The 19,517-nt window shown below is 38.2% G+C and overlaps 1 protein-coding gene across 3 annotated transcripts in view; it reads left to right on the top strand.

Moving 5' to 3' along the window:
- The window catches only part of LRP12 (LDL receptor related protein 12), a 91,089-nt gene that overhangs the window by 51,879 nt on the left and 19,693 nt on the right, over positions 1 to 19,517 (top strand). For all 3 annotated transcript variants that reach the window (XM_006053902.4, XM_006053901.4, XM_025265161.3), the window contains one exon: positions 18,198 to 18,333. In XM_006053902.4, the coding sequence (XP_006053964.1) occupies positions 18,198 to 18,333 (136 nt within the window). The remainder of the gene's footprint in view (positions 1 to 18,197; positions 18,334 to 19,517) is intronic.

The following is a 19,517-nucleotide window of genomic DNA, read 5'->3' as shown; positions in this document are numbered from 1 at the left end:
TGCTCAAGTAAGCAGGCAGGCCAGCTCTGCTGAAGGTAAAAAACAAGTTGCATTCAAACATTTGACATTTTCTTTTCTACTCCGTTAACTTTGAGAATAATTTTTTTAAACTTTGACAGTAATTATTCAGTGTGTTGTTCATTAAGTCATGTCTGATTCTTTGTGACCTCTTGGACTGCTGCACTCCAGGCTTCCCTGTCCACTACTCTCTCCCAGAGTTTGCTCAGATTCATGTCCATTGAGTTAGTGTTGCTGTCTAACCATCACATCATTTGGCTCCTTCTCCTTTTGCCTTCAATCTTTCCCAGTATCAGGGTCTTTTCCAGTGAGTCAGCTCTTTGTATCAGGTGGCCAGAGTATTGGAGCTTCAGCATCAGTCCTTCCAATGAATATTCAGGGTTGATTTCCTATAAGATTGACTGATTTGATCTCCTGTGGTCTGAGGAACTCTCAAGAGTCTTCTTCAGCACCACAATTTGAAAGCATCAGTTCTTTGGCTCTCAGCCTTCTTTATTGTCCAACTCTTGCATCCTTACTTGAATACTGGAAAAGCCATAGCTTTGACTATACAAACCTTTGTCAGCAAAGTGATGTCTCTACTTTTTAATAAGCTCTCTAGGTTTGTCATGGCTTTCCTTCCAAAGAGCAAGCCTCTTTTAATTTTATGGGTGCAGTCACCATCCTCAGGGATTTTGGAGACCTGAAATCATGTTAATTATTTGTACTTTTGCTAAGGCATGGATTTGAAGATACTGTGCATCTGTTGTGCAAAAGCCAGTCACTTAGCAGATGAGCAGCGTTAATTAACAGACCCATATGGGACTTCCCTGATAGCACAGTGGTAAAGAATCCACTGCCAATAAAAGAGACACAGTTTTGATCCCTGGGTCGGGAAGAGAAAAAAATGGCAACCCACTCCAGTATTCTTGCCTGGGAAATCCCATGGACAAAGGAGCCTGGCTGGCTGCAGTTCATGGGGTCGCAAGAGTCGGATATGATTTAGCAACTAAACAACAACAAACAGATTGAAACAAGTTGGGTGATTTAATTTTAAGCTGCAGTGATAGAAATATAATACCCAGAACATATAATATCGTCAAACTCTTTATTCCTCCCTTAAACATAATCTGAATATTAGGTTTATTTCAGGATGTCACCCTTGACAGAGGACACCAAGACTGGAATACTCTCAGAAGATGTGTTATACTAAAAACTGTATCAAGGCTGATAGCAATGACTTATAAAATGGTGAACTTCAGGGCCAGTTTATCTTTTCTCTGGTGCTAATTCCTGCATTTCTTCTATGTTTCCAGCAAGAATCACAGTAAACTTCAAAAATTAGTAGTTTTTCCCATTCTGGAAATACAAGTAGTAGCTTGCTTAGCATTTTATTCATCTAGAGTGCTTAAATTTAGAAAATGTGAGTAACGTATCAATCGTTTTTATACCCTTCCAGGAAAAAATTGCCCTTTTACGGCCTTTTTAAAAAGGTATAAAAGGTTGAATCTTCTGTATTCATTTTATCTTATGCTTTGCCAGCAAAATTCAAAATTATTCTTGCCCTTAGAAATTTTAGGATAAAAATAGTTAGGTAGTTCCATTAAGAGTACTCTGCTGATCTTATATTCATATTGTGCTGTAACCCTCTTAGAACTAAGAAGACTGTATTTTCTTTTTAATTTTCCTTCTATATTTTCCCACATTTTGTACCTATTTTAACTCTTTAAAATGTATTTTACTGCCATGTAACCCCTGATTATTATTTGTTTGTTCTGGACATTGTTGTCACTATTGTTTAGTCGCTAAGTCTTTTGCGATGCCATGGACTATAGTCTGCCAGGCTCCTCTGTCCATGAGATTTCCCAGGCAAGAAGACTGGAGTGGGTTGCCATTCCCTTCAGGGGATCTTCCCAACCCAGGGATCAAACCTGGGTCTCCCATATTGCAGGCAGATTCTTTATCACTGAGTCACCTGGGAAGCCCTGGACAGTAGTGACCTTTAAGAAGCCAAGAAGTTAATGCCTTGAATAGAGCTAAAGACCAAGTGAATATTTTGGTCCTTGAAAAAATCATTAAGAATTATAGGAATAAGTTTATTGCTGTATCCATTCTTAAGTATCTGCTCTAATGTAGAGGAATGAATATCCAGTTATTATTCATTCTGGATATAGGATATCCTGGGTATAGGAGTTCCTGCTTTCAAAGGTATGTGTGATTCCCAAGTCTAAGAGTAATGAGAGAGTATCCTAAGTGTGAGTGATAGATTAATATAAAGGTTTCTGCTTATACTGATTCTTACATTTTAAATAATTAAAAAGCTTTCCCATGTTAGACTAGTAAACATTGCTATTAGAGTGCTAGTAATTATTTCCCTAAAGGGAAAAGGTTAGTTTGCTGACCTCTCGAAAAAATTAGAATGAAATGCAAAGTAATTCTAAGGGGTACTACTTATATCCAACCTGTCTCCTTCCAGCTCAGTCCATCCTCAGAATGTTGACTCTTCTGAGTTTCATCATGACAGAGCTCAGGTATTAAAGGAGTCTGGACAACAAAGGTCAAAAAATCAAGATGCTAAGTGTGAGCAACAAACCCTGTCAAGTTGCAGAAGTGGACTTTCAAACTGAGTTTCTTCCTGACCAGGGCTTCTGTGTTCCCTATTGAGTTGCAAAGCTGAGCTGTGTCCTTCCAGGGGGCATCCTGCCAAAGGGCCATCTTGTACTTACATGTCATTCATCTTGCAGATTCTGACACTCAACGGGTTACTTGCCCTGTGTTCTCAGCAATCCATGGTCTTCATGCTCGACATGCTTGCTTTCTAAACTCTGCCTATTTGTCCAATATGAAGAATCTATAAGAACACAACCACTTTCCATTAGTTGTCCAGCCTTCTCTGGTTTCCTCTTCTCTACTTCTCTTTCCTTTGAAATACCTCCCTCAGCATTCACTGCCTACCCTTACTGCTTCTATTCTGCCCCATATCCTAATCAGCTTACCTGGAGTTAATGTATATATGTACGTACTATTATTAAAAGAACTTCTAGAATCCTGTTTAATTCCAAAGAGACTGGAGTTTTGTTCTGCCTGCAGTCCCTGTATAGATTTGTAGCTGATAGGAATCAGTCTTTAGAAACTTTAAGTATACCCTCTTTATCTGTGCTATCATAGATTCTGTACCTTTTTCTCCATGTAAATATAGGACCAAGACATATTTTTTTACCAAATGAGACCACTTTTATCTTTATTGAAATTCTATTGAGGCCTCTTCCCCCCCATCCCCTGGTAATATTTCCAGGTGGCAGAGGGAGCTCCCTAGTGGGCAGTAGTATGTCCTGGCAACCAAAAATTCCACATGCTGCTACTAATGTAATACCTGGTGCAGCAAAATAAATAAATATTTAAAAAGTAAAGAGTGCCACTCTATAGCCTACTGCCTGGACATTTAATTTTTTGTGACTTTAGGAAAATTACTTAATTTCTCTGTACCTCCATTTTATAGTCATTGGTTAAATAGAGCTAATAATAGTAAAAATTAAATGTGAAAAGACATGAGAAGAAGAAGTACCTGATGGGCAGTAACATTATCATTAGCCAGGGGACCTACAGACCTGACCACACACTCCGCACTTTGAGTATATTCACAGATCTTGAATTTATGAACCATAAGCTTCTGATGAGTGACAAAAATCTCATCTTTAGCACTTTTCACCATACTGTAATTTTTCAAATTGGTGCCCTTCTTTTAAATTAACAGTGGACCACTTGGCATTTGGTTTCCAGGCTAATCATCTAACTATACACTTTAATTTTCCATGTCTGCCATGTTTTGCATGATTCACTTATTAACCTCAGGATCATTCATAGGTTCATCACACATGACCATTCAACAGTCACCATTTGCTTGTGAATTTTTTTACTTTGGAGATGGTATTTTTTTAAGTTCATTTGTTTCCATTGGAATCAAACCCTTTTTATTTGTATTTTCAACATGTGGAATTGCTTTTGTATTCAACAGCCATAATGAAGTTAATATTTATGGAGCACTCTATGCACTGAAAAAATGAGATGGCCAAATGATAGTGAGCACCGTTGACTATAAATACTTTGAAATAGAGTGAGCGTGCTTTTGTTTTATACTGAAACTTGATCAAGTAAAATTTTACAAGAGTTTCTGTACTTGCTTTTTAGCTGATCTCTTTGCTGTACCAGTTTGCCTTCCCACAGGTTGTATACAGCAAGGTAATGTTACACAGTATTTGTATCATATCACTTCTTGTAGCAGTAGCATACCTTGCCTTAGCTAGTATCTATAGAATTCACTGAATTCTTTTAATTTGGAATGTGCTCTTTATTCTGATTGTTCTCACTTCTATTCAGTGAAACCCTTTGTTAACAGACAAACTTGACTTATACATAAGGCCCAAAAGTGGGCCTTTGTTTCTGTTTAATAATACCCTATGCCTTATGACACATTGTTTATAAATACACACTATGTCATGTGGGACTATATTGTCTTGTATGCAAGGTCTTCCCAGGTGGCTCAGTGGTAAAGAATCCGCCTGCCAATGCAGGAAAAGTGGGTTCGATCCCTGGGTTGAGAAGATCCCCTGGAGAAGGAAATGGCAATGTACTCCAGTGTTCTTGCCTGGGAAATCCCATGGACAGAGGAGCCTGGCAGGCTACAGTTCATGGGGTCTCAAAGAGTTGAACAGGCTGAGCAACTGAATAGAAATACGTCTTGTATGCTCTCATAACTATTTATGTGTTTCTTGAGTTCAGTTAATAATCATAATTCATTTTTACAAAGCTTCAGTGTTCATGAGAACATTAATTTTCATTTTCTTTTGTGTTTTTCATATGTATCTCATGTACTTAAGGTGGCAGTAAGCACAGCTGATTTTTACTTGAATTTCAGCTTTGTAATTTGTTAAAACAAAAGGCACAAAGATTTCATATCACCTTTAGTCACAAAGCGCCAAAAACCCTTGTCAGTTTTGAAAAGAAACCCCATTCTTCATCTGTGGAACAGGAAATTGTACTTTTTCCCTTACAAGTAGAACTGTAAATTTCTTTCCGTGTCTCTCTTTTTCGGGTCTTAAAAACCATAAAATGTTTTGAAATCGTCCTCTTCTCTCCCATGTGGCCTCTAAAATAGTGGTTGTTTGCACAGTTTCTATTCTATAAATGGTTACTTTAAAGATAATAGGTATGGTATACAAATCTAATTTTAAAATCATAGTTACCTGCTTTTTCTGTGGGATTATTGAACTAGTATCAGAATAAGCATGAAGAAGTCTTGAGTGTTTCTCAGTTAGTTTTGCCCTGTTTTCTCAATTCTACAGTGAGATCTTTGTATTTTAAACCTAGAAATTATCAAAATTTTATTAAGAATGCCATCAAAGAATCTCTACCTATTCACTTTTCAGTTAATTCTCCTTCTCTTAATTGAAAACATATGCCATCAATTAAAAAGTGTATTCTTTAATTTAGCCTTTAATGCCTTTTAACCACTAGCATTGTGATAATGCTGTTTTCTTTTTTCATTCCAAATGTCCAAATGAAATAGGCTTTAGGGGAACTAATCAGATAACCAGAGGCTTCCCTGGCGGCTCGGATGATAAGAGTCTACCTGTGGTGCAGGACCTGGGTTCAATCCCTGGAGAAGAAAATGGCAACTCACTCCAGTATTCTTGCCTGGAAAATCCCATGAACAGGGGACCCTGGCGGGCTACATACAGTCCATGGGATCACAAAGAGTTGGACACGAATGAGTGACTAACACTTACTCTAATCACTGCATTCTATGAAGAAGATGCTCTGGGAGTTGAAAGTTGCTAACTTTTTTGAATGAACATTTGGAACTCTTAATTTGGGAGCTTCTATTTTGAGTTATGGGAAATCTGTCAAAACAAGAGATATATATTATCATCACCCAAAATACTTGAATACTTGTTTATATCTGAAGATACTGACTAAAGTAAATTAAACAAATTTTTTTTAAGGTATTTCTCTTCTGAGAACAAAAACTTGACACTGATTATTCAGTTCAGTTCAGTTGCTCAGTCGCGTCTGACTCTTTGCGACCCCATGAATCGCAGCAGGCCAGGCCTCCCTGTCCATCACCAACTCCCGGAGTTCATTCAGACTCATGTCTGTCGAGTCGGTGATGCCATCCAGCCATCTCATCCTCTGTCGTCCCCTTCTCCTCCTGCCCCCAATCCCTCCCAGCATCAGGGTCTTTTCAAATGAGTCAGTTTTACACATCAGGTGGCCAAAGTACTGGAGTTTCAGCTTCAGCATAAGTCCTTCCAATGAACACCCAGGACTGATTTCCTTTAGGATGGACAGGTTGGATCTCCTTACAGTCCAAGGGACTCTCAAGAGTCTTCTCCAACACCCCAGTTCACAAGCATCAATTCTTTGGCTCTCAGCTTTCTTCACATCCAATCTCACATCCATACATGACCACTGGAAAAACCATAGCCTTGACTAGACGGACTTTTGTTGGCAAAGTAATGTCTCTGCTTTTCAATATTCTAGGTTGAATATTCAATATTCTACGTTGGTCATAACTTTCCTTCCAAGGAGCAAGCGTCTTTTAATTTCATAGCTGCAGTCACCATCTGCAGTGATTTTGGAGCCCCCAAAAATAAAGTCTCTCACTGTTTCCACTGTTTCCCCATCTATTTGCCATGAAGTGATGGGACCAGATGCCATGATCTTAGCTTTCTGAATGTTGAACTTTAAGCCAACTTTTTCACTCTCCTCTTTCACTTTCATCAAGAGGCTTTTTAGTTCCTCTTCACTTTCTGCCATAAGGGTGGTATCATCTGCATATCTGAGGTTATTGATATTTCTCCTGGCAATATTAATTCCAGCTTGTGTTTCTTCCAGCCCAGCGTTTCTCATAATGTACTCTGGATATAAGTTAAATAAGCAGGGTGACAATATGCAGCCTTGACGTACTCCTTTTCCTATTTGGAACCAGTCTGTTGTTCCATGTCCAGTTCTAACTGTTGCTTCCTGACCTGCATACAGATTTCTCAAGAGGCAGGTCAGGTGGTCTAGTATTCCCATCTCTTTCAGAATTTCCCACAGTTTATTGTGATCTGCACAGTCAAAGGCTTTGGCATAGTCAATAAAGCAGAAATAGATGTTTTTCTGGAATTCTCTTGCTTTTTCTATGATCCAGCGGATGTTGGCAGTTTGATCTCTGGTTCCTCTGCCTTTTCTAAAACCAGCTTGAACATCTGGAAGTTCACGGTTCACGTATTGCTAAAGCCTGGCTTGGAGAATTTTCAGCATTACTTTCCTAGCATGTGAGATGAGTGCAATTGTGCGGTAGTTTGAGCATTCTCTGGCATTACCTTTCTTTGGGATTGGAATGAAAACTGACCTTTTTCACTCCTGTGGCCACTGCTGAGTTTTCCAAATTTGCTGGCATATTGAGTGCAGCACTTTCACAGCATCATCTTTCAGGATTTGAAACAGCTCAACTGGAATACCATCACCTCCACTAGCTTTGTACATAGTGATACTTTCTAAGGCCCACTTGACTTCACATTGCAGGCTGTCTGGCTCTAGGTGAGTGATCACACCATCGTGATTATCTGGGTCATGAAGATCTCTTTTGTACAGTTCTTCTGTGTATTCTTGCCACCTCTTCTTAATATCTTCTGCTTCTGTTAGGTCCATACCATTTCTGTCCTTTATTGTGCCCATCTTTGCATGAAATGTTCCCTTGGTATCTCTGATTTTCTTGAAGAGATCTCTAATCTTTCCCATTCTGTTGTTTGCCTCTACTTCTTGGCATTGATCTCTGAGTAAGGCTTTCTTATCTCTCCTTGCTATTCTTTGGAACTCTGCATTCAGATGCTTATATCTTTCCTTTCCTCCTTTGCTTTTCGCTTCTCTTCTTTTCACAGCTATTTGTAAGGCCTCCTCAGACAGACATATCGCTTTTTTGCATTTCTTTTCCATGGGGATGGTCTTAATCCCTGTCTCCTGTACAATGTCACGAACCTCAGTCCATAGTTCATCAGCACTCTGTCTATCAGGTCTAGTCTCTTAAATCTATTTCTCACTTCCACTGTATAATCATAAGGGATTTGATTTAGGTCATACCTGAATGGTCTAGCGGTTTTCCCTACTTTCTTCAATTTAAGTCTGAATTTGGCAATAAGGAGTTCATGATCTGAGCCACAGTCAGCTCCTGGTCTTGTTTTTGCTGACTGTATAGAGCTTCTCCATCTTTGGCTGCAAAGAATATAATCAGTCTGATATCGGTGTTGACCATCTGGTGATGTCCATGCGTAGTCTTCTTTTGTGTTGTTGGAAGAGGGTGTTTGCTATGACCAGTGCGTTCTCTTGGCAAAACTCTATTAGCCTTTGCTCTTCTTCATTCTGTACTCCAAGGCCAAATTTGCCTGTTACTCCAGGTGTTTCTTGACTTCCTATTTTTGCATTCCAGTCCCCTCTAATGAAAAGGACATCTTTTGGGGGTGTTAGTTCTAAAACATCTTGTAGGTCTTCATAGAACCGTTCGACTTCAGCTTCTTCAGCGTTACTGGTTGGGGCATAGGCTTGGAGTACCGTGATGTTGAATGGTTTGCCTTGGAACAAACAGAGATCATTGTGTCGTTTTTGAGATTGCATCCAGGTACTGCATTTTGGACTCTTCTGTTGTATTAAGAGATATATTAAGAAAGCAAAATGAACAAAGGCTAAAATATAGTCATTCTTGGCCCAAATGCCATGTGTCTGCTGCTGGAAAATCTCATATTCTGCAAAACTGAACACTAACAGGGCTTATGAGAAACATAGTTTTGGTACAGATTGCTTACAACTACATAACTCTGTAAGTACAGCCCTAACAAATAAAATGTTGCTCCAAATGCCAGGACAAATATCTCCTGACAGTTACACCTAGACTCAGTCCATACTTTGCAGCCACATACTCTGAAGTTCAGACTTCCTCCTTGAAGATACATGCTTCTTCTAATGGACACCAGTTTAATCAAAACTAAAAACATAATTCAGAGATACCCTTCATCAATTAAGGTGTTCTGTTTTATTTTGATAGTGGGGAAAGGTGTTCACATCTCCATCTATACTTGCTGCCTCCCAAGATGTCTTAATACAGAGGAAAGTCTAGCAGTTCTTTTTTTTTTTTTATTTTAATTGGAGGCTAATTACTTTACAATATTGTATTGGTTTTTCCATACATCAACATGACTCCGCCACGGGTGTACACGTGTTCCTCATCCTGAACCCCCCTCACACCTCCCTCCCCATACCATCCCTCTGGGTCATCCCAGTGCACCAGCCCCAAGCATCCTGTATCCTGCATCGAACCTGGACTGGTGATTCGTTTCTTACATGATATTATACATGTTTCAATGCCATTCTCCCAAATCATCCCACCTTTCCCTCTCCCATAGAGTCTAAAAGACTGTTCTATACATTTGTGTCTTTTTTGCTGTCTCGCATACAGGGTTATCGTTTCCATCTTTCTAAATTCCATATATATGCTTTAGTATACTGTATTGGTGTTTCTTTCTGGCTTACTTCACTCTGTATAGTTCTTTAAAACAGTAAAAGTAAGCACTTCTTGCAATAAAAGAAGTTACTTGCTAGGGGTTTTCTCCTGCTCCTGGTTACTTGACATCATTCACATGCTGGGAATAAGATCTTTCACAACTTTGCATTATACTGATGAGATTTCTCTGTTTGCCAGTTATATATATACTAACTCTATTGAAGAAATAATCAGATATTAGCTAAAATAACTGTGTAAGCAATAGAGATGATATGGGTAGAAAAAATGGAAGTAAAAGAAGATTAGGTTGGGTACATTGTAGATTGGAGTATAGTCAAAAATCTAGAAAGACGTTTAAACTAGCAGAACTATATGCAAATTTTGTTTAAAACAAACAAACAAAAATTCATTCCCTAAAGCAACATTTTGTGAGTCTATATCCCAACTCATGTCAGATATCCAGTCAGTTATGGCATAATTTTACATTCTTTCCAGAACATGATAGTGCCCAGCATACATTAAATGAACAATCACTGCCCTCTTTCACATTTAGCCTGGCCACTGCCTTAATAATCATCTCAGTATGACATTCCAGGCATCACTGCCAACCAGTCTGCTTTGGTCTATCATGTGATGTTATGTATCAGCAGGTTGCTGTAATCCAAACAGTGGGCTAATCTCCTTACCAAAATAGTTGTATTTATTTCTTGCAGCACTGTTATGTGGTAGGTAGTGTTTTAATCCCCATTTACAAGTGAGGAAGTAGATGCTAAAGTACTGTCAAATTCATTGCGATAGTAAGTCACCTCAAATCTTTTATGTAAAAGGGTAAAATATAAAATGAACAATAGTATAAATATAGCAAAATAAGAAAACAATGAGATTACAGTTGATGGTAGATACTTAAACTGACGTGTTAATGATAAGTTGGGAATGAGAAGTCATTATAAGATACTGAAAAATAATGGAAAAGTAGAAGACTCTGAAAGCCGGTTGGAAGATTGGGACAGACATATAGGAGACAGAGCAGGCCTTTTAAGAGGTGAAGAAGGCAGCCTCAGGTTGTGACTTTGAGATTTCTAGTTTTAGTTGCTGTGAGTTTTATTTCCTACACTTAAGAAGTCAGTGAGATTGCCTGTGATATTCTTAAAGTAAGTCTACTTTTTACTTGAATTAGGTGAAATGACTATTGTTTTTCCCAAATATCTACGATATCTATGATAATAACAATTCAGAATTTAAAATAAAGAGAAGGATTTGAGAAACGCACAGTTCTGATGATATTGAATTTGTGATGTCCAGTGGACCTTTGATTATGCAGAGTCTCTGGGTTAGAGATTTTTTAACTTGTCAACTGTAGATCGTAAGTGGAGATGTAGGCATGAATGAGATCTCCCATAGAGAGAGAGAAGAGCATAAAACTTTGGAATGAACCATGACATCAGTATATCAGGAGCTGGCTGAGTCAGAAGGATCCAGTCTGAGAACAGTCCCAGAAGAGTCTGAATTAGGAGAACTAAAAGAGTGATGTCAGCAAAGTCAAGGTAGTACGGGACCAAGAAGAAAAAGATCACTGTCAGGTGGCCTAAAGAGATCAAGTACCATGGAGAGTGAGGGGACGTTTGATTTGGTGGTGGCCTTTGCTTGCTAACACAGTTTTGATGGGGTTAAGGTAAGAATATGAAAATGTGATCTCAGTGGGTCAAAGAGACAATGCAAAGTGATGCAACAAAAAAATTTACCAATGCATCCTGATAAGTATCAGAAATATAGTAGAAATATATTATGATGATGAAAGAGGGGCATGATTTAGGGCTGAAATAGGCCTTAGAGATTATTCAAACAGCAACTGCTTATTTTAACACATGAGGAAACCAAGTCTTTAAAAGGTTTAGTCATTTATACCATGGCAAAGCCCATAGTGGCAGATAGAACGGAGGGCACCTTAGTCTTCTGATTCCAAACCTACTGGTATATATAGGCAAACTCTAAGCTCAAAAGGGAGGGGAATTTTCTTTTGATTTCTAATGTTTGTCGTATTCTTTGAGCATTTAAATGTGTTCTTCCTCATATATAGAAAGGGATAAATTGTGGTTGTGCTAGAGTATATTAATCTGCATGTCCAGTGTATTATATGTATAAAGATGTTGGTAAAAAGCCACTGGCTGAATCTAAAACAAAATGCCAGACTCAGTCATGTTGCAAAATTTAATCAAAATATATATTCATAGCCAATTAAGAGAGAAAATTTAATTTGTGATCAGGTAGAAATATTAAATAATGTTATAGAAGTATTAAGTGAATTAGAATGTTAAATACTTAATATTAAAATAACTGCTCTTATTTATGAATGTTGTGTCTATCCTTTGTCAGTTGTATGAAAATAAAATATTCACAACAGTATTTTTGAGCATCCATGCCAGATCATAATTTCTTTAGTTTTTGGTATAAGAGCACCACCTATGGGTTTCTCAGGTATTTGAGGGAAAACTTTTTAAGCGTAATCTAATAAAACAAAAATGTAATAAAATTCTTTCCTGTTTTGCTCTACAACTAGTCTCTCCAGCTCAGTTTATTTAAAGGTTAGGAGTTATTTGCTTTATCATAGGTTATTCCCACCTGGTTTTTGGATGTGTCCCAGAACTGTTAGATCAGCTGAAAAGTATTTGAGTACTTACATGCCATTACAGTGTTAGTTTAACATAAAATTGTATTATTCTCTTTAATGTAAATGAATCTTTTCATGAAAATGAACAGTTTACAATATCCTGGGGGAGACATGATAATAGTTTTTGCTAGTTTATTTGTATGTTTGTATCTTCATGAACTTAAGAATTTCTTCAATATACTGCTACAAAATGCTTTGGCAAGAGAGTGAAGAAAGGAAAAAGGGCTTATAAATGACTTAGAGCATCTTTTCATTAATTGCTGAGATGATAACTCATTAGAACAAGGATGGAAACAAAATTCTGGCACTTCAGTATTCAGTCAGTTCAGTTCAGTTGCTCAGTCGTGTCCAACTCTTTGTGACCCCATGGACTGCAGCACGCCAGACTTTGCTGTCCATCACTAACTCCCAGAACTTGCTCACACTCAACGTCCATTGAATCGGTGATGCATTCCAGCCATATCTCATTCTCTGTCGTCCCCTTCTCCTACCGCCTTCAATCTTACCCAGCATCAGGGTCTTTTCCAAGGAGTCACTTCTTCACATCAAGTAGCCAAACTATTGGAGTTTCAGAATCAGTCTTTCCAATGAATATTTTGGACTGATTTCCTTTAGGATGGACTGGTTGGATCTCCTTGCAATCCAAGGGACTCTCAAGAGTCCTGTCCAACACCACAGTTAAAAAGCATCAATTCTTGGGTGCTCAGCTTTCTTTATAGTCCAACTCTCACAATCCATTCATGACTACTGGAAAAACCATAACTTTGACTAGACGGACCTTTGTTGGCAAAGTAATATCTCTGCTTTTTAATGTGCCGTCTAGGTTGGTCATAACTTTCCTTTCAAGGAGTAAGCATCTTTTAATTTCATGGCTGCAGTCATCATCTGTGGTGATTTGGGAGCCTCCAAAAATAAAGTCTGTCACTGTTTCCATTTTTTCCCCATCTGTTTGCCATGAAGTGATTGGACCAGATGCCATGATCTTAGTTTTCTGAATGTTGAGTTTAAAGCCTGCTTTTTCACTCTCTTCTTTCACTTTCATCAAGAGGCTCTTTAGTTCGTCTTCACTTTCTGTCATTAGGGTGATGTCATCTGCACGTCTGAGGTTATTGATATTTCTCCAGGCAAACTTGATTCCAGCTTGTGCTTCCTCCAGCCCAGCATTTCTCATGATGTGCTCTGCATATAAGTTAAATAAGTAGGGTGACAATACACAGCCTTGATGTACTCCTTTTCCTATTTGGAACCAGTCTGTTGTTCCATGTCCAGTTCTAACTGTTGCTTCTTGACCTGCACACAGATTTCTCAGGAGATAGGCAGGTGGTCTGGTATTGCCATCTCTTTCAGAATTTTCCACAGTTTATTGTGATCCACACAGTCAAAGGCTTTGGCATAGTCAATAAAGCAGAAGTAGATGTTTTTCTGGAACTCTCTTGCTTTTTTGATGATCCAGTGGATGTTGGCAATTTGATCTCTGGTTCCTCTGGCTTTTCTAAAACCAACTTGAACATCTGGAAGTTCACGGTTCCCATACTGTTGAAGCCTGGCTTGGAGAATTTTGAGCATTACTTTGCTCGCATGTGAGATGAGTGCAGTTGTGCAATAGTTTGAGCATTCTTTGGCATTGCCTTCTTTGGATTGGAATGAAAACTGACCTTTTCCAGTCCTGTGGCCACTGCTGAGTTTTCCAAATTTGCTGGCATATTGAGTGCAGCACTTTCACAGCATCATCTTTGAGGATTTGAAATAGCTCAACTGGAATTCCATCACCTCCACTAGCTTTGTTCTCAGTGATGCTTCCTAAAGCCCACTTGACTTCACATTCAAGGATGTCTGGCTCTAGATGAGTGATCACACGATCATGATTATCTAGGTCATGAAGATCTTTTCTGTATAGTTCTGACTATTCTTACCACCTTTTAATATCTTCTGCTTCTGTTAGGTCCATACCATTTCTGTCGTTTATTGTGTCCATCTTTGCATAAAATGTTCCCTTCAGTTCAGTTCAGTTCAGTTGCTCAGTCGTGTCCGACTCTTTGCAACCCCATGAATTGCAGCACACCAGGTCTCCCTGTCCATCACCAACTCTTGGAGTTCACTCAAACTCACATCCATCGAGTTGGTGATGCCATCCAGCCATCTCATGCTCTGTTGTCCCCTTCTCCTCCTGCCCCCAATCCCTCCCAGCATCAGAGTCTTTTCCAATGAGTCAACTCTTCGCATGAGGTGACCAAAGTACTGGAGTTTCAGCTTTAGCATCATTCCTTCCAAAGAAATCCCAGGGCTGATCTCCTTCAGAATGGACTGGTTGGATCTGCTTGCAGTCCAAGGGACTCTCAAGAGTCTTCTCTAGCACCACAGTTCAAAAGCATCAATTCTTTGGCACTCAGCTTTCTTCACAGTCCAACTCTCATATCCATACATGACTACTGGAAAAACCATAGCCTTGACTAGACGAACCTTTGTTGGCAAAGTAATGTCTCTGCTTGGTATCTTTAATTTTCTTGAAGAGATCAGTAGTCTTTTCCATTCTGTTGTTTTCCTCTGTTTCATTGCACTGATCACTGAGGAAGACTTTCTTATCTTTCCTCGCTCTTCTTTGGAACTCTGCATTCAAATGGGTATACCTTTCCTTTTTGCCTTTGCCTTTCACTTCTCTTCTTTTCTCAGCTGTTTGTAAGGCCTCCTCAGACAACTATTTTGCCTTTTTGCGTTTCTTTTTCTTGGGGATGATCTTGATCATTGCCTCTTATACAGTGTCACAAACCTCCATCCATAGTTCTTCAGGCACTCTATCAAATCTAATCCTTTAAATCTATTTCTCACTTCCAGTGTATAATCATAAGGGATTTGATTTAGGTCATACCTGAATGGTCTAGTGGTTTTCCCTGCTGCTGCTGCTAAGTCACTTCAGTCGTGTCCAACTGTGACCCCATAGGCGACAGCCCACCAGGCTCCTCCATCCCTGGGATTCTCCAGGCAAGAATACTGGAGTGGGTTGCCATTTCTTCCTCCAATGCATGAAAGTGAAAAGTGAAAGTGAAGTCACTCAGTCGTGTCCGATTCGGAGCGACCCCATGGACCTGCAGCCTACCAGGCTCCTCCGTCCATGGGATTTTCCAGGCAAGAGTACTGGAATGGGGTGGGTGCCATTCAATTTAGTCTGAATTTGGGCAATAAAGAGTTCATGATCTGAGCCAGAATCAGCTCCCAGTTTTGTTTTTGCCGACTGTGTAGAGCTTCTCCATCTTTGGCTGCAAAGAATATAATCAGTCTGATTTTGGTATTGACTATCTTGTGATGTCCATGTTTAGAATCTTCTCTTGTTGTTGGAAGGTGTTTGCTATGACCAGTGCGTTCTCTTGGCAAAACTCTGTTATAGCCTTTGCCCCGCTTCATTTTGTACTCCAAGGCCAAATTTGCCTGTTACTCCAGATATCTCTTGACTTCTTGATTTTGCATTCTAGTCCCCTGTAATGAAAAGGACATCTTTTTTGGGTGTTAGTTCTAGAAGGTCTTGTAGGTCTTCATAGAACCATTCAGCTTCTTCAGCATTACTAGTTGGGGAATAGACTTGGATTACTGTGATATTGAATGGTTTGCCTTGCTTTATTAATACTTCAGTTTTAATAAGCCCCAAATATAATCGCATTTGGATAAATACAGTCTATTTGTAAAATACCAAAGTATTTTTTTGGTAAGGGGAAAGCAAAAACAAGTGGAAACTTTGTGTGTGGGCAATAAGATGTATGCTAGATTATTATATATATTATTATATATATATTAATTAATATATATATATCAATGTATTGTATACCTGTATTTTCATGCCATGAATCTCTGTGTTCGAAAAGTGATTAAAAACAAGATCCCTTTGGCAGTATACCCTAATTTCAAACTAGATGCATATTAGGCATGAACCTGCAGAGGTTTAAAACCTTGATTGCATGTTTTCTGCAGGGAATGGCTAATTCTATTGAAATAAGTATTGACTCTCTGAGCAATATAGTTTGCCATATGTTGACCATTATGGATAAAAACTTTGTAAAATTACTCCTTAGCAAGCATACTTAACCTAAATTGAACAGACCATAACCTCTATTACATAGACACACCAAAAAAATGGTCATTTTGGCAGCTACTTTCCCCACTTGTAATTTGCTCCTTTTTGTCTGGTCTTACTTTAAAAATTAGATAGTCTGGTCTGTCAGAGTTGTATCAAATAAGAGATTCCAAGATTTTAAATTTTATTGAAGGTTTAAACTTCATTGCATTTTTCTTTTTTTTAGCCTGTGACTCTTGAGGGAGACTAAATTCTGGGATTATTAGCTGAATTCTGGATTGTTAAAATGTGAACTGTGAGCATTGAAGATAATGAAGGGAGAATCAGTTCAGTTCAGTTGCTCAGTCGTGTCCAGTACTTTGTGATCCCATAGACTGCAGCACGTCAGGCTTCCCTTGTCCATCATCAACTCCTGGAGCTTGCTCAAACTCATGTCCTTCACGTCAGTGATGCCATCCAACCATCTCATCCCCTGTCGTCCCCTTCTCTCCTGCCTTCAATCTTTCCCAGCATCAGGGTCTTTTCCAGGGAGTCAGTTCTTCACATCATGTGGCCAAAGTATTGGAGTTTCAACTTCAGCATCAGTCCTTCCAATGAATATTTGGCTGATTTCCTTTAGGATAGACTGGTTGGATATCCTTGCAGTCCAAGGGACTCTCAAGAGTCTTCTCCAACACCATAGTTCAAAAGCATCAATTCTTCGGCCTTCAGCTTTCTTCACGGTCCAACTCTCACAATCCATACATGGCTACTGGAAAAACCATAGCTTTGACTAGACGGACCTTTGTTGTCAAAGTAATGTCTCTGCTTTTTAATATGCTATCTAGGTTGGTCAAAACTTTTCTTCCCAGGAGGAAGCATCTTTCAATTTCACGGCTGCAGTCACCATCTGCAGTGATTTTGGAGCCCCCCAAAATAAAATCTATCACTGTTTCCATTGTTTCCCCATCTATTTGTCATGAAGTGATGAGACTTTATGCCATGATCTTCGTTTTCCGAATGTTGAGTTTTAAGCCAACTTTTTCACTCTCCTCTTTCACTTTGATCAAGAGGCTCTCTAGTTCTTCTTCGTTTTCTTCCGTAAGTGTGGTGTTATCTGCCTATCTGTGGTTATTGATATTTCTCCAGGCAATCTTGATTCCAGCTTGTTTTTCATCCAGCCCGGCATTTTGTATGATGTACTCTGTATATAAGTTAAATAAGCAGGGTGACAATATCATGCAGGCAAAGTGCTGGTAGTAGTTTGAATTTATTCTCCGTTTCTTCTAAGATATTTAGATACCTAACCACATAATGATAACTTTAATCACTGACTGTTTCAAGCCTTTATTTTTAAAATAATTTAGGAATCATTTATGACTTTGTAATAAAGTTTGGAAGTATTCCTGGAATGAATTAAAGAACTACTTTGAAGTAATGTTTTGCTGCTTCTTTTCTAATCATCTACCCACTTTAACAACTCAGCATCTTACTGTTGTGTTTATATGTGCTTTCCTTTAATTATTTTGTTCAGAAGACTATATTTATATGATTTTTTTAAGTATCCAAAAAGTAGTTCAGTAAAGCTGATTTTTAGGTAGTTATAATAAATAAATTTAAAAGGTGAATCTTGGGAAAAAGATAGATGGATGGATGTACCAGTTGATCTCCATGGCTAAAGCTAGCAGTCTTGACTCTTAAATTGTGTGCAGAGATCCAAATTGAAAAGTTCCACACCTCCACAAGACTTTATACTTAATTAGGATAAGATAATTTGACTAAAAGGAAAGAAAACAATCTAATTAGAATAATGAAAGTTTTTAAGGTTGGCCATACCGTATTTATTGTATATGATTTGACATCTGATATGTTTCTTTTTAATAAATGCTGATTTACTTAATGCTTTATTTAAAATACAACAGTTTTCTAAGATTGCTTTGATTATCTTCCAGCCTGTGGAGAAACTCCAGAACAGATTCGAGCACCGAGTGGGATAATCACGAGCCCAGGCTGGCCTTCCGAATATCCTGCCAGAATCAACTGTAGCTGGTTCATAAGGGCAAACCCAGGGGAAATCATTACTATAAGGTAATTTTGATACCTCCTTGTATTATTGTTTGATGTTTTATTACAGAATATAAATTCACTTTCCAAGTATCATCATTCAACATGCAGTAGTATAAAAAGATGATTTTTAGAAAATAAATTGTATTTATCATTACCGTCTTGAGGGGAAGAATAACGGCCCGTTCTTCCCCTTCTATTAGGGCATGTGTTTAGAATATTTTCTAATGGTGATAATGAATTTGTGCTGAGCCATCCATATTCTTCTAGGCAATTTTTTAACAAAAGCTACATATCTGCAGAATAGTTAATTAGAATAAAGAATGTAATCTTTGGCAATGAGACAAATAAACAGACTTACTAATTCACTTGGATATCTAGCCCATAATCTTGGTCTTGAAAGTAGAGTCCTCTACCTTAATGAATTAAAACATAGTTGTAGACTATGCCTCTGTATATGTTATGTGTGTATAAAACTTGACGTAAGCTAATGATGGATAAATACTGTGTCTAGAAAAAGCTCATTTTTCATAGCAGTGAGACAATAGATCATTTGTTAAGAATACAAAATGAAATATAATCCTAGGGAAAATAACCGTAAATTTAAAATCCTAAGAATAAATAACATATAAATAAGGAAGATTAAGAGTATTTTAAAGACATTTAAAATTGTAGAGAAAAACTGTGGGAATAAGATACTAAGGAGGAAATACCCAGTAGAAGCAGTTATTGCTTGCTTAAGGAAATTATATTGGGGTTATTAGAGGAAAAAATTTGCCTGAAAGGGAGAAAAAAAGTGTACCTAAACAGACAACTATAACACAATTAAGAATGCCATTTCTATCACAGAAGTACTACAAAGGCATCTTGGACAGTCTTTCATTATTTACATTTTTATGGATGAGAATCATGGAACGTTAGATTTAAAAGAGACCTCATAGATCATAGACACATATCCCTTCATTTTTACATTTTCAAAAAAGTGGGATTCTAAATTAAGCCTATGTTTGACCGTTTCTGTCTTCCTTTTTTATATTTATTAACTAATGAGGACCAGTCACTTGAGGAACACAGTTGTTGTCTGTCCCCTTTTTTCTGTGGAAGCCATAAAACAGCAACATATGGTATGTTTTCCTTTGGTTCCTCTCTGCCCTGAGCCATATCTTCTGGAACACTGAAGCTGAGCATCGGTGGAAGCAGTAACACTC

This window comes from Bubalus bubalis, chromosome 15 (assembly GCF_019923935.1).
Source record: "Bubalus bubalis isolate 160015118507 breed Murrah chromosome 15, NDDB_SH_1, whole genome shotgun sequence".
Classification (NCBI taxonomy): domain Eukaryota; kingdom Metazoa; phylum Chordata; class Mammalia; order Artiodactyla; family Bovidae; genus Bubalus; species Bubalus bubalis.
The sequence above is the reverse complement of the archived record's forward strand: the minus strand, read 5'-3'. Positions and strand labels throughout refer to the sequence as shown.